Source organism: Gallus gallus, chromosome Z (assembly GCF_016699485.2).
Source record: "Gallus gallus isolate bGalGal1 chromosome Z, bGalGal1.mat.broiler.GRCg7b, whole genome shotgun sequence".
NCBI lineage: Eukaryota > Metazoa > Chordata > Aves > Galliformes > Phasianidae > Gallus > Gallus gallus.
In genome coordinates, this window is record NC_052572.1 from 43,453,024 (window position 1) to 43,471,804 (window position 18,781).

General features: G+C 33.7%; 1 protein-coding gene across 1 annotated transcript in view; it reads right to left on the bottom strand.

Annotated features, from left to right (window-relative positions):
• CNTNAP4 (contactin associated protein 4) overlaps positions 1–18,781 on the bottom strand; it is a 221,285-nt gene that overhangs the window by 7,847 nt on the left and 194,657 nt on the right. The window contains exons 17-23 of the mRNA XM_428089.8: positions 17,229–17,447; positions 14,099–14,338; positions 12,389–12,613; positions 10,450–10,583; positions 9,386–9,473; positions 3,163–3,381; positions 2,745–2,816 (exon numbers count right to left, since the gene is read on the bottom strand). Coding sequence (XP_428089.5) covers positions 2,745–2,816; positions 3,163–3,381; positions 9,386–9,473; positions 10,450–10,583; positions 12,389–12,613; positions 14,099–14,338; positions 17,229–17,447 — 1,197 coding nt within the window. The remainder of the gene's footprint in view (positions 1–2,744; positions 2,817–3,162; positions 3,382–9,385; positions 9,474–10,449; positions 10,584–12,388; positions 12,614–14,098; positions 14,339–17,228; positions 17,448–18,781) is intronic.

Consider the following 18,781-nt stretch of genomic DNA (forward strand, 5'->3'; position numbering starts at 1 on the left):
AGTCTTGCTGGTGAAGACAGAGGCAAAGAAGCCATTGAGCACCTCACCTTTCTCCATTATCCCTCATGTCCAGGTCTGCAGTTTTCTTCCAGAGAGGGCCCACATCTTCCCTGGACCTCCATTTATCACTGATACACCTATAGAATTTCTTCATGTTCCCCTTTATGTCCCTGGCTAGATTTAATTCTATATGGGTTTTAGCTTTCCTAACCTGATCCTTGTCTGGTTAAACAACTTCTTTGTAGTTCTCCCAGATTATCTGTGCTTACTTCCACACCCTATAGACATTTTTTTTTTACTTTTTTTTTTTGCCCTTAATTAATTTCAGGAGCTCCTAGTTGATCTATGGAGGTCTCCTGGTATCCTTGCCTACCTTCCCCTTTCTCGGGATGCACTACTTCTGGGCTTGGAGGAGATGACCCTTGAATACTGACCACCTTACTTGATCCCTTATTGCTTTAAATAAGAACAGACCACCCAAATTCAAGCAAATTTAGTTCTTATCCATTTTTTCATTCTATTGTATCAGGAGTAATTCTTAATTCTAGGAATGAAGGTGTCTCCTTCGTATTCTACATATCCTAAAATCTAGGGAAATATTTAGTGATCTGATTCTTATTTAAATTTAATACAATAGTCATAGTAGATGACTCCTGTAAGTACCCTATAAATGTGTCTTGACTGACTTAGCTGAAGTGGTAGAATTCTCAGTTATGTTTTTTTTAAGATATTTTCATTAGACCTAATGAATGTTCTGTAGATTGCATTATTTTGTCTTTTAAACAGTACAGTATGTTTAACAACAATCAAATTGAGAGGTTCTTATTATCTTAAAAACAAACAAACATACAAACAACCACAAAAGAAAAACAAAACAAAACAAAACAAAACAAACAAACAAGCAAAAGAGATCTGCATTTAATGCATTTTGAAATTCAAAATCAATTTTGTTTTCAGTACACTTAATAATCCACACCCATACTAAATTACCTGGTACATAAAATAATATTTATGTGTAGGCATTTATGCAAGATAACACTTTCTTTCTGAAACAGCAATGTACAATCTGACAGACTTTAGATACACAGCTGAACTTAAAAAGTTTATTTCAAGATCTGTCCTCAGAGAATTCAGGGATAAAATTTTTAAGGCTTGTGTGTATAAAAAATATACAGACGTAAGTAGCGCTGTATGAGTAAGCTAGTTACCTGGTTTAATTATCTATCATTTTAGTAGCTTTAGCCCTATTGTGGAGAGTGTGTGGCTGGCTGTGCAATAGGCTGTTAGGAAATACTGACCATAGTAGGTACAATTTTATAAATAGCAGGCACCAGTGATGGCAGATTCTTAGCTAACTTCACCTTCCATAGTCCTAAATGCTTTTATCCTGAGTGAGACGCCGTTACACTTCTATTCTGTGGAATGCTTGTATGCCATTTGTCTTTGAGGCTCTGAAAACTCTTTAAAATGAAGTGAGAGTGTAATGGATCAAGGAGATGACCTTTTCCTAGTCCTACTCTTTTCCTGTTGAAGTAACTAATAGAAATCAAACCAATGAATAATACACTGAAAATACCAATTTCCTAAGTGTAAACAGGCTTATCTCCCTCGTCTTCTCCCAAGAGAAAAATTACAACCTGAAATTCACACAGGCAAATGTTCTCAGAAGAGACAATCCTATTCTTTGGAGGTAAAAAACAGAACTGTCATAGACACACACTCATTCAAATACTGGTGGCTGAAGCTGAAATTCACCTGAAGACCCCTAATCCTAAATTATCCCTATTGCAACAGAGGTTGAGCTCTGCTCTGAGATGATAAGGCAGGAAGACAAAATTAACAGAACATACATATTCTGATGATCAGCCCTGTGTTTTAAGGTACAAGACATTTATTCTAAGCCACTTAACAACTGTTCTCTAGCAGCCACTCCTAAAAGTAGAGGGATTATCATCTGTTCTACTTTGGGAGCACTTGAATGTACGTGTTTTTTCCACTATTCCACTGTTAAAAAACAAGTGATTAGAAAAAAAAAAAATTGCGGATGACAATTTCCATTTGGCCAAAAGAAACAGTCCATAAGCTGAGGGTAAATAGTATTTCAAACCAAACAATAGAAATAATAATTATAATTATATGTATTTTATTTTTAAGCTGCTTATCAATACAAGTTATACTCTAAGTGTTCTTTCCACATGCAGAACCAAGATGAAACAGCTCAAAGGATTCATTTAAGCAATGCAGATTCCATTTTTCAGGAAAAGTCTGTTATGTTCAAACTTGTAAAGGAACATTGTCTTCATTCTGAACTTGGTTATGTAGTGAAAGGTAATGCTTTGTCATTCAGAGCAAGGAACAGAGATTGTTTTTGTGTTTGTTTTTTTTTTAATGTATTGAATTTGTTACAATATATCCAGGTAGATTTTTAAGCCTCAGAAACTAGCATTAGGCAGTTGGAAAATCTGTTCTTAGCACTTTGTGTTTCAAGTGCTAGAGCGAATTATTCTAACATATAAAAACATTTGTAGCACAACTTTATTTAATTAGAAAATGTGAGTTGCTGATTGAATTTTAAAACACTGCCTAATTTTTATCTTTTCCTACTACTTTCAATAAAACAATTTTTTTTTTCTAGTTTCCTTATGCGCAAAACTCTACCACTGACTTCAGTGAAGCATTGAAAGACTCACGATTATTAAAAAAATATAGAAAAAATTCTCAGTATAGCTGGTATTCTCTATTACCTCCAATAACTGCAGAGTCACTACTGATTCCATTAGCTAAGGGCTCTCTCTCATCTATTGGTCCAGAATGATCTGCAGTAAGAAAAAAAAAAAAAAAGGAAAACATACAAATTAATGAAATGGTTTAACAAAATGCTTGTTTTGTAATGGGCCACATACTGCATGGTACAGATACAATATATGTATCTTTAAAATCCAAACAATACTTTCATAGAAATTAAGAGAATATTGTAAGTATATAAAGTAAGATAAAGTCTTAGGGAAAGAAAGTGTATTATTTTTCAAACTAATCTTAAGATAGTAAACCATACAGGAGAGAATATATATATATATATATATATAAAAAATATGTAATTCAAGTAATGAGTACTCTTATATTTTGCTTCATAGATTAGAAAAAGTGATAACCATATGCTACCTGCAAATGAATGGGTTGTTTCACTTAATGTTGAGTCAAGTCCAGTTAAAGTGCCACAGTTGGACTCAATGACACGCCCCTTAACAATGATGGGGGCTGAGCTGCTGTGTTGTAGTGCAGCCTTCAAAGGAGAAATATGGTTGAACTGCACTGAAGAGAGACATCCAATAAAACCCTGGGAGTTTGCCTTCATAGTCTCCTCATCTACATCACTGTTTTCTGTTAATCAAAAGGAACAGAACACAGTCAATCATAGTGCAACTACACAAAATAAATTGACAGAAGAATAAATGAATAATTAACCTATGTTCCTCTGAGTACATGTGAGTTACAGCAATGTATGTAGATTCATTGAATCCATTTCTTTTTTGTCTTTAATGAAACAGAGGTCAGATGCGTTCAACACTTTTTTTTACAGATGACAGTTGCTAGTCTTCTAAGGGAAATGTTTTTAGCTACTATAGCAAGTTCCAAAGCAAAAAAATGTTAGGTGTATGACCTTTTTCCTCTGTATTAGACACTGTTTCTGGTGAGTGCCTTACCACACTGATGGGTCTGCTAGATCTCATTTATAAAAATATCTTCAACCAAGATTACAAGAAAAAGAAAATGCTCCGAAAGCCTTTGTGATAAAAAATCTATCTGTAGCTGCAATTATGGTGGAAATCCTGAAGTATGAAGGATTTTCTATTTTATTTCATTTTGCTCTACAAACTGTTTGATTAATGTTGTAAGTGGAAGGAAATGCAATATTCAAATTCTTAGATCCATTAATTAGTAAAGACTTTTGGAACAGAGTAAAACATTTTATTAACTCAGTGTTTCTAGAAAAATAGTGATGTTTAGGGAAGAAAAAATCTTGCCAATATCAGTGCTTTGGTCAAGTTTAACTGACTTCAAATAACATTAAAAGAGCAGTTTATTGAGGCTTACTTTTTAAAAAATCTTCAGTCATATTTTTAAGCATCTTCAGATTAACAGTTGTTAAGTAGACTCAAAATTTTCAGCAAAGAGTTACCTAGTTGTTCAAGCCACCTAATCTTTTTCAAAAAAGCCCAAATGCAAAACAAATAAAAGAATCAAGCCTTTTTCCTGAATTCTGGTAATCTAACTACTACTGAAAGTTATCAGACATATAGTGCCTAGCAGAACATTCCAAGAACTATGCAATGAGAAGCTTACTTTCCACCTTTCTACTGTTACGATGTTTAAGCTTTCTTTTTTTGTTGTCCAATAATCTTACATTTTTTTTATATCATTTATTTAGCTTTTTCTTCTCCCAAATCAACCAGTCAGTTTTGTTTCAAAGATATATATGTATTTAACTTCAATATGTTAAGTAGAAAAACAGTTACCCTTTGACTTTCACAGGTAAATTTTCATCTGGAGTTATTCGCAATATGTTTGCAACAGACTGCTATAAAATCTTAAAATTTCAGCAGGTTTCTGCTAGTATGAACATCTTATTATGACCAAAATTTTTGCAATGTATTTATTAAGATAAAAAATAATTATGTCTACATAGCCACTGATTTCCATTCATTTAAATTGTGTGTGTTTTACCTGTTTTGTTTTGTTTTGTTTTCTGTGGTAAATGTGTGAGGGTATATATACCACTATGGTGTTACTGTATTTGAAACGTAAATGTAAAATGTAATGTAAAATGTAAATGTAAAATGTAAATGTAAATGTACAGAATTTGAAATGTAAATAACTACAAAAGGATGTGTTTTGTTCCTTTTAGTTTTAGTTGGAATGTAGATAATCAGGGAAATTACTGCTGAAAAATATTTTACTAGATAATGTTTTCGTTTGTTTTTGGTTTTGTTTTGCTTTGCTTTTTTGTTTTGGTTTGGTTTTTTTGCTTTCTGTTACACAAAAGAATATTGTTTAAGAATGCTTGAACAGTTCAAGGCCTTTTCCCTTTTTTTTATCACTGAGACTATTGACTAAGACAGAGATATAGATAGTTCTCCCACTGAAATTTATGTTTGCATTTTCAACAGTAGAAATCCAGTAGGACAGGAGTCACAAGTAAGAGTTCTTTGTGAAACAGTCATTTCTCACACTGCTGAGCATAATACAAAGAAAGAGAGAAAAAAAAATGGAGAAAAATTGTCTATTGTCCACAAAAGTTTTGCCAAAAGAATTATTTCATCAAAGTAAATTATCACCACTAAATGCCTGAAAGTAGGCTTTTAAGTATTGGCTTTTTGCCCAGGATTGTGAAAGTGGAGCCTCTCTTTTCCCAAAAAGTTATCCCGAAAAGCCGCTTTATTGAAAATCAGGGTTAAAGAGATTGTCTAGCTAAAAGTTTGATAAAAAAAAAAGCCCCACTGATTTTGAAATGCTTCACAGAAATCTTCTGGACTAGAATTTTATGTACATTATGGGAGCTGAATAAAATTCAAGTTATATTCTAATATGACTGTACAAAAGGATTTCTAACCCACTTTTAAAAGTTTGAATGTTATTTGAATGTTATTTAAAATCTCAAATTATAACAAAATATGTATAAGCAGAAATATAATTTTAAAATCAACTGTTATTCAATATTTACTTCACTACAGCATAGAAAACTTCTTTCTTATTCTTGAAATAATACATCTTTACATTGTTTGAGGAAGGTATATAGAATATATGCCTTGATTTGAAAGAATTGACTCAAAATCACACATTCTCTTAAAGAGGTGAAAATTTGTCTACAACTCATATCTAAGAAAAGCATGCTAAAGTGCTATATCCTTATCTCACTTGGCATGGAAAGAAAAACAAATATCCTATGCAGCAATCCACCTTCAGTGTGGATGGCTAGAAAGTTTTGTCCTGAGTAACTGTGGCTTCACTCAGCATAAGTAAATAACTAATTAGCAGGTAACTGTAAGACTAGTTTCTACAGCTTTCCTACAGTGTGAGCTGCTTCATGAGGAATTTTCTTAGAAACCAAACAAAAGAAAATAAGAGGCAAACAAATAGAATATAGAAACAAAGTGAAAATAAGCCCTTGGAACTGTATCCTCTGAATTCCTATTCTGAAAGCAAATAAGAATGCTGTAACTTTTCCAGAAAATATCAATAAAGGTCTATACGTGTCATTTTAAAATATTCATTATATTTTAAGTTAGCATGAAGATTTGGTAATATGAAAATTATTATCGCTGTATACATTTTATTATATATTGAAAATACATTTTCCACTTATTCTGGGTAACATTCTTAAATTAAAAGTAATTCTAACCTATTGTTACTTATAAAATTAGTCAAAGGAATTAACTGGGAGAGATTTGAAAATGTTTTAAGTATAAATGATTTGATGGGTTGATATTGAAGATGGTTTTATCTCTCAATTCTGTTTTGAAACTGAAGTTTTGTTGTTGTTGTTGTTTCTTTTCCCCATTTTTTTTTCCTAGAAAAATTGTATGTAAGCTAAGTTTGGAAGTGATATTTGTATATGTGTATGAATTCACATATGTGTCAGACACAGTTCAACCCTCATTATTACTTAAAACATAGTACAAAGGCTGCTTCAAAAATGATGTTTTCTATTTTATTGTCTTGGTCTACTACATCAGAGGTGACTGTCAGTGGTACGGCAGAAGAAGGTGAGTCTTCTCATCAATTTTCCATTAAATTCTATTGCCTTGTGACGGTTGTCAGCAGAGACAATGACTGGCAAAATGGCAACAGACATGGAGTTATGTATAAAGCAAAAGTGTGTCACTGAAATCCTTCAAGCAGAAGAAATTGCACCCACTGACATTCATTTGCACTTACTGAATGTTTACGGAGACCAATCAATGGATGTGAGTACTGAGGCAGTGGATGGTACTTTTCAGCAGTGACATGAAATTGACAGTGACATGAAAGACAAGCCAAGTTCTGGACAGTCATACACAGCTTTCAATCCAGAAAAGGAAGAGCATCTTGATTAGCTCATCTGTACGAATCAGCAGATTACAGCCAGGGAACTGTGCGTGGAGATGAATATTTGTTTCAATGCATTGGAAACAACAGTAGCAGTATTGGAATATCACAAAGTTTGCACCAGCTGGGTCTTGCAAATGCTTACCCAGGAACACAAAGAACATTGTATGCAAGTTTGTCAGAACATACTGAACCAATACAAGGGTGAAGGTGACAGTTTCCTGAATTGTTATCTACAGTAGTTGAATTATCACTGATGAGACGTGATGTCACAACTATGAGCCAGAGTCAAAGCAGCAGTCCATGAAGTAGTGACCTGTGAATTCACTAGTGAAGAAAAAGTTCAAGACACAAACCTCAGTGAGTAAAGCAGTGTGCACTGTTTTAGGTAATAGGAAAGGGGTGATCCTTACAGATTTCCTGTAGCCCAGACAAACTATCAACTCTGACTACGATGTCATGATGCTAACTAAGCTTTGAACTTCCAGAGAACTTCTAGGCTGGAGAAGAAGGCATACTTCTCTTATAACATGGTAACACCAAGTCTCATACAAGTTTTAAGACCCTGGAGCACATGGCCAGTCTTGGCTGTGATATCCTACCACACCCAATGGATTTGGCACTCTCTTTCTTCCATTTGCTCTATGACATATGGACTGTGTAGACAATACTTTCCTAGCAACAGTGATATCATTGTTGAAATGGTGGGTCACCTCTGCTGGTGCAGATTTTTAAGAGCAGAGCATGCAGGCTTTTGATCATTGCTGGTTAAAATGTGACTATGTGACTGTTGAAAATAGTTGTAGCTGAGAATCTTCTCTATCATATAGTGTTACTGTGCTTTTTGTGCCTGTTGTAGTTTCCGTGGAAAGAAATAGGAGGCATTACAAAGATAGAGGTCAGACAGACACAGACTGAGACTTAAATGACTCTAATCAATCTTACAATGGAATTTTTTTTAGATAATGTTTTGCTTATCAGTAAGAAATTCTTTGTAAATATCATTATTTCCTATCTTCATAGTCAGGAAAATGTTTCTAGATCTGTTATAATTTCAGAAACACTGATTTACCAAAGATGTTATGTTATTCCAAAAGGTACCCTACAAAAAAAGTGGTAGATATTTGGATCCTGGAGATGCACCTAAGGTCCATAAGGTAAAAAAAAAAAAAAAAAAAAAAAAAAAAAAAAAAAAAAAAAAGTCTAAATTAAATCACATGAGATTGAATACAAAAATGGATCTTGATATTGGAGTATAAAAGCACAAACTTTATTTTACAAGGAGACTAACCTTCAATTTATAACTGGCATAAAATCTTACCTTATTAGTGAGGTTTCCCAATCTGGCGAATATGTAAATAACAAGATTTTAATAATTCTAGTTGAAGATACTTTATTTTAACAAAAATTACAAAATAACAACTGCAGATAGGAAAGTACCATTGTAATCATAACTACAGAGAAACAGAACTTTTTTAATGAATCAGCACCAGACAAAAATTTTTCATACCCTTATTTGTTTCTAGAAAGTAATTCCAACAAAGTTATCCCTATTTACATCAGATTTAATTACAGTTATCTTTTGAAATACAGTACATAATTAATAGCCTTTTGTGGTCTTTGTGTATGATTTGGTGGTAATTTATTTTTTCCTGAGAATGAAAAAAAAATTGTTTCATAATGCTTGATTGTGGAGAGGTTTATTGATGACTGGCTGACTGAGAAAGGCCATGCAGATACTGTGCAGCTGGTTAAGCAACCTTGTTGCTCGCAAGGTCAGGTATGAGAACAAGGAACAAAACAGGATGCAGGTGGAGAAAGCCAGCAACAGTGTTTTGAGAAGTCAGTAAGAGAGTGTTTGCTGAGAGATAACCACAGAGCACAAAGATAGGCGTAGTTGACACTGACTAGCGAGCCAATCCTGAGCTCCACTTAGCAATATGTATGAGCCTATTATCCGCGCTATAAATGTACATGCAGCTGAAACAATAAACGAGATTTGCTGATCATCTACTATGGTCATTGCATTTCTCCCATCGATTCCTACACTTGATTACAAAATGAAAGAGATAAATGTGAAATCATTTTTATAGAACCCACTTGCTAATTTTTTGGAAACTAACTACACAGTGTTATATTTCACTTAACAGGACTGACGTTTCTACCTTGATTGTGATGACAGTATCTAATTAAATCCAAGATAACAATTGTCTCTCCATGTGATTAGGGTTATTATTTTTCATGTGCCATCATGGCATTTTGATCTATATTTTAGAAAAGCATGCGATAATCTACTTACCTAAAATCTTGCCAAGTATGAGAGACCTGATTGCATTGAACTCTGTGCCTGAAGACAGAATAAATTTCATTCTTTCATTCTGGTTAACCTGCAAAACGGTGCAGTGAAAAACAAAGTGGATAACAAAAGTGATATTAGTTAAAATTTGCAAGAAAACAGATGAGAATTAAAATTAAAAGGGGCGGGGGGAAAACTTTGTAAGTTATATTATAAATTGATGATCAGCTTTCTCATCTCACTGGTTATAGCTATAATGTTAATGCATCTGACCTATTGTTTATTAAACCAACTAGGATAATTCCTTCTTAGTAAGGGTAAACAAAACTGATAAACTTCCAAAACAATGAAATAAGTTATTTTCATTTTAAAAAGTCACTCAATATTTAGTACATAATTCAAGATCAAATATTACACTGTAAATGCTCTGCCTCTTAGCGTACCTCTAGAGCAAGATGCCTTCAACCCTTGTACTAATGCATAATTAAACAAACTGAGCTCTAGCCCCAACTGCTCACCTGTAATGTTCAGGATAATAACTTTAAGTTTAAAAATAAAGAGTTTTTTAAATGTCAGTACCCAACAATTAATTAGCAAACTAAATACTTCTACTTTATCATCCAATGTCCATAAAAAAATAAGAAAAATATTCTTTAATAATCACATTCTTTTCACATAAAAAAAAGTGAAAATAGTAAGTTTAAATTATGTCTAGACGTTAAAACATATAATGTTGTTTGATTTGAAATGAAAATGAAAATGCAGGACCTCAAATTTTTGATAGCAGTCATTTACTTGTGAAAAACTATCTATAAAACAATTAATGTAAAATGAGGAAAATCTGGCCTTTAAAGTAGGCAAAAGAAAAGACCCAGGAGATTGTCTAACCAGGATTCCACTGCCCAGTATTAGCTTTGTTTTATTTATTTGAGATAATGATATATATTTATTTGGAAATAATTATTTGCTGCAGCAATTTATTACATTTTGTTTTAAATGTGGTATGCCTTGATGATAAACCTCCTCTTTTTTTTTTGTCTTTTATTTTTTTAATCTAGCTGAATTACCTCGACAAAGAGTATTTCCCTTTCTCTGTCAATCTTCACATGTTGTAGCTGTCCATCAGCCATGCTTTTGAAGTTGATGCTGCAGACATCAGGATCTTGATGACTGTCTAGCTTGTACCTGATCTGTAAACTTCCTGCAATTATAAACAGAGTAAATGTTACAGTACACTAACTACATGGCGGGCAGGGTAGATCATATGCAGTCTCCTTTTTCCTAATTTTTTATTTGAAAATTAAAATAAATGTTTAATTTCTAAGGATTAACTCAACTAAATGATTTATGTGAGAAATGGAAGAAGTCAGGAAAGGTAATCATTGGGCACAGTTGTGTTGGCAGCATTCTTGGACTCCGAGAAAACAGAAAACAAGATAATAACCCAGACACCTTATTCAACAGCTGAGAATTCAGCATGCACCATCAAGTCATGGCCAGTATATAATTATGAATACAAGACAATCATCTTACCTCATCTTTACCTATTGAGTTCTCCTGTATGGCAATAGGATGCACAGTAAGATCTCCATTTGAGTAGGGAAGCCTCTTGAGGTTAACACCTGATGCAGAAATCCCTTACTCCTTGATGTCAAGATTCCTTGCTGCTACAGATCCTTAGTAAATGATTAATAGCTTGCAAAACTTAATAAGCTTCACTAAGGTTATATCTCAGATTGACTGTGCGCAGTCTTTTAGACATAAGCCATTAATAAATCTTGGACCAGGAATGGACTCAGCTGCACTTAGGCTCTTTACAACTTCAGTACAAATTGTTTAGAAAGCAAAGGAATCCACTCTGAAAGTCCTAACTTAATGGGAGGGACTGCTCAACCTTTGGACATAAGCTGTTGACCATGTCTGGGACTAAATTTGGATCCACTTCTACACAGACTCTGTGAAGGGGTTCAGAAAACAGTCTAAGTCTACCTTGAATCTCATGATTCAATTTTAGTAGTACTGTTCCTGAATATTGTTCACGCTGTTCAGAGCTATAAATCTCTGACTAGTTAATAAGGATATCAAGTCTATCCCTCTTCCCAACTCTTTTTGTTAACTTTCAGTATACTGTCTCTATGCATATCACACAGACTTTTTAACACAAAAGTATCATAGTTTTCTTATCAGAGGTAAGATGTAGAGGTACTGCAACTTTGTAGTGGTCCATTGAAAAGCAAAACACTGTCAAAACCCTAGGCAGTCATAAGTAGAACATGTTCTGCCTTATGTGTTGAGAAGGACACTAGTGTTATTCTTCATCCAAATCTGTATTTGGAAAAGCCGCAGTCTCTGAGCACAGAGGAAATGTGACTGCAAACAATCTTTGATACACTCAGAGATTCAACTCAGTTTGTGTTGTGTGATTGTCGTTTTTTGTTGTTGTTGTTACTGTTGTTTGTTTGTTTCTGCTTGTTTGCTTTTAATTAAATATCTTGGCTAAAAAGAAGAGAAGTGTCTAAGGGAAAGGCAAGACAAAAGAACACAGAGCAAAGATCCAACTAAGATTTCATGTTTTGTTTAAATAGTAAAAATATAATTTGACATCAGTTATGTAATGTGGATTGGCCCCTGATTAATTTTGAAAATGTTAATAGTAATACCATTTCAAAAAATACTTTATTATTTATCATTAATAATTGACAATTCACTGTCTTTGGAAAGAGAAGATATATACGTATATATAGACTTAGATTTCAAAAACCAGAAAAAAAAAACAACAGTATTTTTGCCAACAAGTTATAAAAAGAAATAGAAGTTGAAATTACAGTGGTAGGAATGATTTGGGGGTGGAAAGCAATGTGTGTTAGAAAAAAAAATAGGTACAACTTAAAAAAATAAATAACTAGGGATGTTTATTTTGGGATTTGGCTCTGGGAATTAAAGTGAATCAGAGATGACAGCTATGAGGTTCATTAGTGTCTCTAGACAGTCTATCTGAAAACTCACCATTTCTGGATAAAATGACAGAGAGATATTCCTTGTAGAAGGAGCTGATATAAAGCAGTAAGCTTGGTGTCCGTGTTGTTCGGAAGGCAAATGTAATTGTTTCCCTGTTCAGTGTCATATCAGCATAGAAAGCAGAAGCATGAGAACTGGAATTTTTAGCAAAGGTGTAGTTTTCTTGAAAACTGTATATCACAGAAGTGCCAGTCCCAAAATAAGCAGAGATCTCTGAAATGAAAAGCGATTCAGTCTTTAAATATCATTCATACTAAAAATGAAATTCTGCCACAGGGGGGAAGTGACAGAAAAAAAGAAGTACTTGTAATTATTGCAATAAATATATTTATGTATATATAAACACAATTAATATATAGAGTTGTAAAGAATAGAAAGAATCATACTGGAACCAGAACACATAGACAGTTTGGCATATGTTTTAAAGACTCATTGTATTAAATGCTTTTTTTGTCTGGTTTTGAATATGGCTTCTGCTTTTTAAAATTACTATTTATTTGTTTATTTATTGTCTGACATCCTCAAATTCACACATTCACTCATATGTATCTTCTACAGAAAAATGGATGCAGGAGTCTAGCTCAGAAATAAAGTTGTTCACACTTGAAAATTGTTCAGAAACAGAGACTGGTCAGATAAATGGAAAGGAGAATACAAATGCGATTATGATCTTCTCAGGTATGAATCACACAGAGAGGGCAACTGTGTCTCCACAGCACCTCATGGCAGTTTCCTAGTAAAAATAATTTTCTTATACTTATAAAAATAAATTTCTTATACTTATAGATATATAATGTTTTCAAACATTAAGAAAAAATATGAAAATTGATAAAATATGGCTCAGTACCTTTGAAAGAATATATCAAAATTACTATAGGTCATCCCACATATTCAGCAACAGGACACACTAAGCCACAACGAACTAATAATCATGGAGTGTAACCATTAACCTCTTCTCTTTGCTGAAAGCAAGAAAGTACAATTTTTCATCCATGGTATTAGCCCCACAGTGAAAGACATGGAAGGAATTTGCATTAGGCCTTTATTGAGGTGGCAGTAGTCACTAGGCAGATGTGCCCACAAGTTTAGAGGAACCTGAAGTTATAGCATTTAAGCCACAAAATACTTTGCAGATTGCATTTCATGCATAAAGGAAGAAGTTTTTAAAAAATCAGAATTGTTTGCAAATACTAAAATTTCCAGATGAACTTCATTCTTAATGCTCAAACATGGTGATTTTTAATCACCCATGTTATAACACCATCAGTAAAAAACTTCTCTAAAATGGAAGATAGTACTAATAATAAAGTCTTAAAGATTTTCTGTTTCTTTATTTGTTTTGTAAGTCTAGTTTTTTTTCTGTTGCTATTCTAATGAGTGTTTAAGACTTGAAAGGCAGAAATCCAAAAATATGTTAAGCGTACTATTGCTATCTGCAGTAAAAAAATCTTCTACATAACATTAAAGAAAAGATACTGATCCTCTCATATAAGGTGTTGTCTTTTTAAATAGTACATGTTGAATACATCTCCAGAAGGCAGTGCTAATAAAACACATACCGAACAAATTCAGTTGAATATTTGACAATATTAAGTGTAACAAACATATTTAAAGCATTTAGATATATCTTTAAAGGGCAGTAAAGATCATGCTCAGCTGCTATTTTCAAAAACTGATGAAGCTGGAAGACAGGCTTGCCTTTCTTACAAAATGGCCCAGCATAGGCAGAGAAAGTGCAGTCACAAGTGAATCCACTGTATTTCTCTCTGCATTTTCCGCCATTGTCACACAAGTTACCATAGCTGCTACAATGTCCAGGACATCCTGGTTCAACTCCTGGTGTTATCTTAGCTCTCTCTTCCAGGTCAAGGGCTATTCCATTTAGCTGTAATGAACGAATACATCCCAAAAATCCTTTCTGCCGGGATGCTGTTCCACCTGGAAATAAATAAATAAATAAATATTTCTAAACATTAGAAATAACAGATGTGTAAAAACCTCATCATATTTTATAGCCCTTGAACAGATTACTGTGAATTTCAGAGCCACAGATTGGCAGAACTGTAGGGTTTGAAGGGACCTGTGGGGATCATCCATACCAAACTCACGGCTAAAGAGGGTTCCTTACAGTAGATTACAAAGGAATGTGTCCAGGTGGGTTTTGAATATTCTCAGTGAAGGAGACTCTGTAGCCTCTCTTGGCAGCTTGTTCCATTGTTCTGTCACCCTCAACATAAAGAAGTTTTCCTGATGTTCATATAGAACTTCCTATGTCCCAGTTAGTGCTCATTGTCCTATGTTCTGTTGCACCACTTAGGAGAACCTGGCCCCATCCACTTGGTTTCCACATATTAGGAATTTATGAGTATTGATAAGAGCTCTTCTCAGTCTTTTCCCTAGGCTGAGCAGACCAGGATTACTCAGCCTTTCTTCACATAGGAGATGTTCCAGATCTCTCATCACCTTTCTGGCTCTCTACGGCTCTCTCACTAGTAGTTTCCTATCTTTCTTGAACCAAGGAGCCCCAAACTAGACATTGTGCTCCAGATATGAAGCAGAATAGAGAGTAACAACCACTGACCTACTGTAAATGCTCTTTCAAATGGAATGCAGAATAGCATTGTCTTTCTTGGCCACAAGGACACACTGCTTCACGGTGTATCATCTGTTGACCACCAGGAGAAATTTTACTCTAAATTATTTCAAAATAATTGTAAAACCCACGAGAGACTTCGAGGCAGATAGTGCTATTATGAATGTTTCTTCATTTTAATATCAGGAGGTTCAAGAATATTCAAGGAGGGAAAACACGTAAATAAACAACAGCAAGACAACAATAAAAACTACTACCAGAAGCAAAGTAACAAAATCACTGTTCCCAGCAAATTATTCACCTGAACATTATCTGAAGAAAACAAACTAGACAACTTGATTACAGACGTGTCAAAACAAAACTTAATTTTTTTTACTTCCATATAAGAGATAAGTGTATGTACATTTTCTAGAATCTCAAACTATTTGACAGAGAGAGTCAAACTACCTTTGTCAAATTATTTGATACAATAAACACCTTATTTGGTGGCTAATTATTTAATAAAATTTACTGTGAAGTGCTGCTATCCATACAAGTTCATACAGTTTTCAATAATTTCACAGAAAAGGATTATTTAAAAAAGAGATCAACTCACTCTCATTATCGTTAGAAAACTATATGGATTTGATTTTGCCATAAACACTTGTAAAATTTCAAAATCATACTTTTTTTCTTACAGATCAAATCCGGTATGTTCAAACTGATATATATTTTCAAGTGTTCATATGTGTATGATAATAAAACTAGAAATAGAGCAACATAATTTACATGATACATTAAACAGAAAGAAACTGGTCTTTCTGTTGTTTTGAAGTCTATTCATGGGAATATAAACTAATTTTAAGGCTCTTACTAACTTTGCAAGAGCTAATAACGTGCATATCTTTGTTGAAAAACATCCCTCCATACCTTTAACCAAAATAAAAGAGTTTTCAGTGTTTGATTTAACCCCCATCTTTTTCTCTTTATGCTTTTTGAGGTATACTTCTAAATTCTGATCACAGTTAAGGGGTTACCTCTTATATGGGAACTGTTGAATCGTGGCCTGAATCTCTGATTGATCACCTGAGGCAAGCACTGAGTCAGCCATGGGAGCACAGGTGAAGGCAATTCACTGGTGTGACTGGAAGTGGTGGAGCCTGGGTACACCTCTCCTAGACCCCATTTAAAGGCTGACTACGACTGAGAAAAGATCTCTTTCTGAGGGCTGCTCCTCTAGAAGTTTTCTTGTGAGCCTATGCTATGGGTGAGTACTTTCCATTTGTTTCTGATTATCCTTTTCCAGTGCAATAATCTTTGTAGCTTTACCATCTGTGGATGTCAATCTGACCACACTATTCTGTGTGTTTGCTAATTTTACAACACCATTCTGTATTTGTTGACTATACACCTCTCAATTTACTTTTTCCTAAGGGCTTATAGGTTTATTTAGTTACATTTAGTGTCATAATACTGCTACCCTTGACTTTCCTCCTTCTGAAAATGTAGCAACTAAAAAATAATTTAATTTAATCTGATGCATTTTATGGCAGAACTAGATTAAAAAAAACTTTGTGAAGGTTAGGCAAAGTTCACATACTTTTTCGCTATACATCAAAAAATGACACCAGAAATTCACATATGAAAAAATATACCAAGATTATAGTAAACGCACTACTATATTGTAACAAATCATAACATAACGCTGTGGAAGAATTAAACAATTAATTAAATTAAGTAAATTAATTAAATTTTCTTTCTGCTTTTCCAATGGTTTATCTAAATATATTAATGTGAAATTTGCTGAAGCTTAAAGCCAAAATATTCACATAAACTTCATTTTTTCAAGCTTTCATGATTTAGATGAAAACAGTCATAGATCTGTATATTTCCTGGTTAAGTGAGATCATAGAATAATCTCCTTATCTCATTTACCGCACTAAATAAACACAGTCTAAATATTTCATTAAATGCATTAGAAAAGGGCAGAAGACTAGATTTATTAGTTGTTCTTCAAACAAACTTCAAAAGCTTAATTGAAAACTTACCTAGTAATAAGTACCGGACAAAGCAGTAAATTTCTAATTTCAGCATAGATCTACATATCTATGAATTTTAAATAAAGATTTTCATGTCAATGCACAAACTGCTTTCAAAAGGCTCACTTTGCTGTGTTTTTGCAAGCTACTTTTTTTTTTTTCCCTGTTAAGCTTTCATGATGGCAATTAGAAAAGATTCTGTTAAATGGATGCATACCTACAAAAAGCTGGCTGTTGAGTTGTAGGCGAAAATGCCCATCAGGTGGAGCAGCATGAGACTTTTGAGGAATCTTATCTACTTGTAAGGATGCCTCTTTGATGTTTCTTTCAGCTTTCACATAATGCCACTGGTTGTCATTCAAGAAGGTGAGGGACTGCACTTTAACTTCATTAGGTCCATTTCCAACATCAAATGAAAAGATCACTTCATATGGAGCTAAAAAGAACATATCAATATTTAAATAAATGTTTAAATTATTTTGCAGTCATCTTAGTGTCATCTGCAAACTTGCTAAGGGTACACTCAATCCTGTTGCTGTGGATGCTGCATCCCTGGAGACGTTCAAAGCCAGGCTGGACATGGCTCTGGGAAGCCTGATCTAGTGGTTGGCAACCCTGCCCACAGCTGGGGGCTTGAAACTAGATGACCTTCGAAGCCCTTTACAACCCCGGCCATTCTATGATTCATTCTATGCTTCTATGTCATTGATAAAGATACTAAAGGTTATCAGTTCCAAGACTGAACTGTGGAGGACACTACTCAAGTACAATCATATATGAAAATAAATGATCCTTAAGCATGGGATTACCAATGATTTAAAATATTAAGAATTTGAATAAAGGACTAGAGGATTGAGAAGTTTCCATGAATCTAGCAGAAAATCTCTCATTTTTGGGACTGCACTACAATTGGAGAAACAAGAAACATGATTAGAAATGACTGAGGAAAATTAAAGACTGCAGATTTTTATGAGCATGGTATGCTTGCTCTTGTCCATCACTGACAAAAATGCATGGCTAATAGTGGTAACTACGTTGTGGAATAGTGTTCTGTAGCTGAGAATCTGTTCCCTCAAGTAGCATCATTGTGCTCTTTGTATCTGTTTAGTTTCTATGACAGTAAGTAGGAGGCATTCTTTTCAGAGCAACTGAAGTAAAATAAAAGATAATACACAGTCAATTCTAAAGCAGAACCCCTACTGTTATAGACAGATTTCTTTTCTGCATAAAAATCCATAGAGAAAATCCATAGAGATATAGACATAAAAATTCCATAGAGAAATAAAAAGATTGCCTAAAGTAATTTCATTATTGAAATGAAGTTTTGGAAAATTTTGTTTCTTTTGCACACATTTGAAAACTCATTCTTCTTGTACTGTAAGACAAAAGAAAAAAGCACATTAAAACTAAGGTAATAGAAACTCTATGTGATTGGGTAAAGAGAATTTCTGCTGAATGTTACCTTCTATAGCGAGGTCTTATACTTCTAGATAATGTTGGAGTGATGTCTGAAAATACAAATTCTGCTCTGAAGTCACTAAGTGTGCCTATAAAATAGCATATTAAAATGACAGATCTGGTAAATAATGTGGCTATTGAGATTTTAAAGGTAAGGAATAAGAAAACAGAAAATAGTTTGAAATCAATAACAAAATAATGGATTATGTTAGTATTGCTAAAAAAAAAAAAAGTAATGTAATCTCGAACTGGAGAGCCAGACCCAGAAGTTCCAAAGACAAAGGCTTAATGAGCTACTATAACCCTACATGC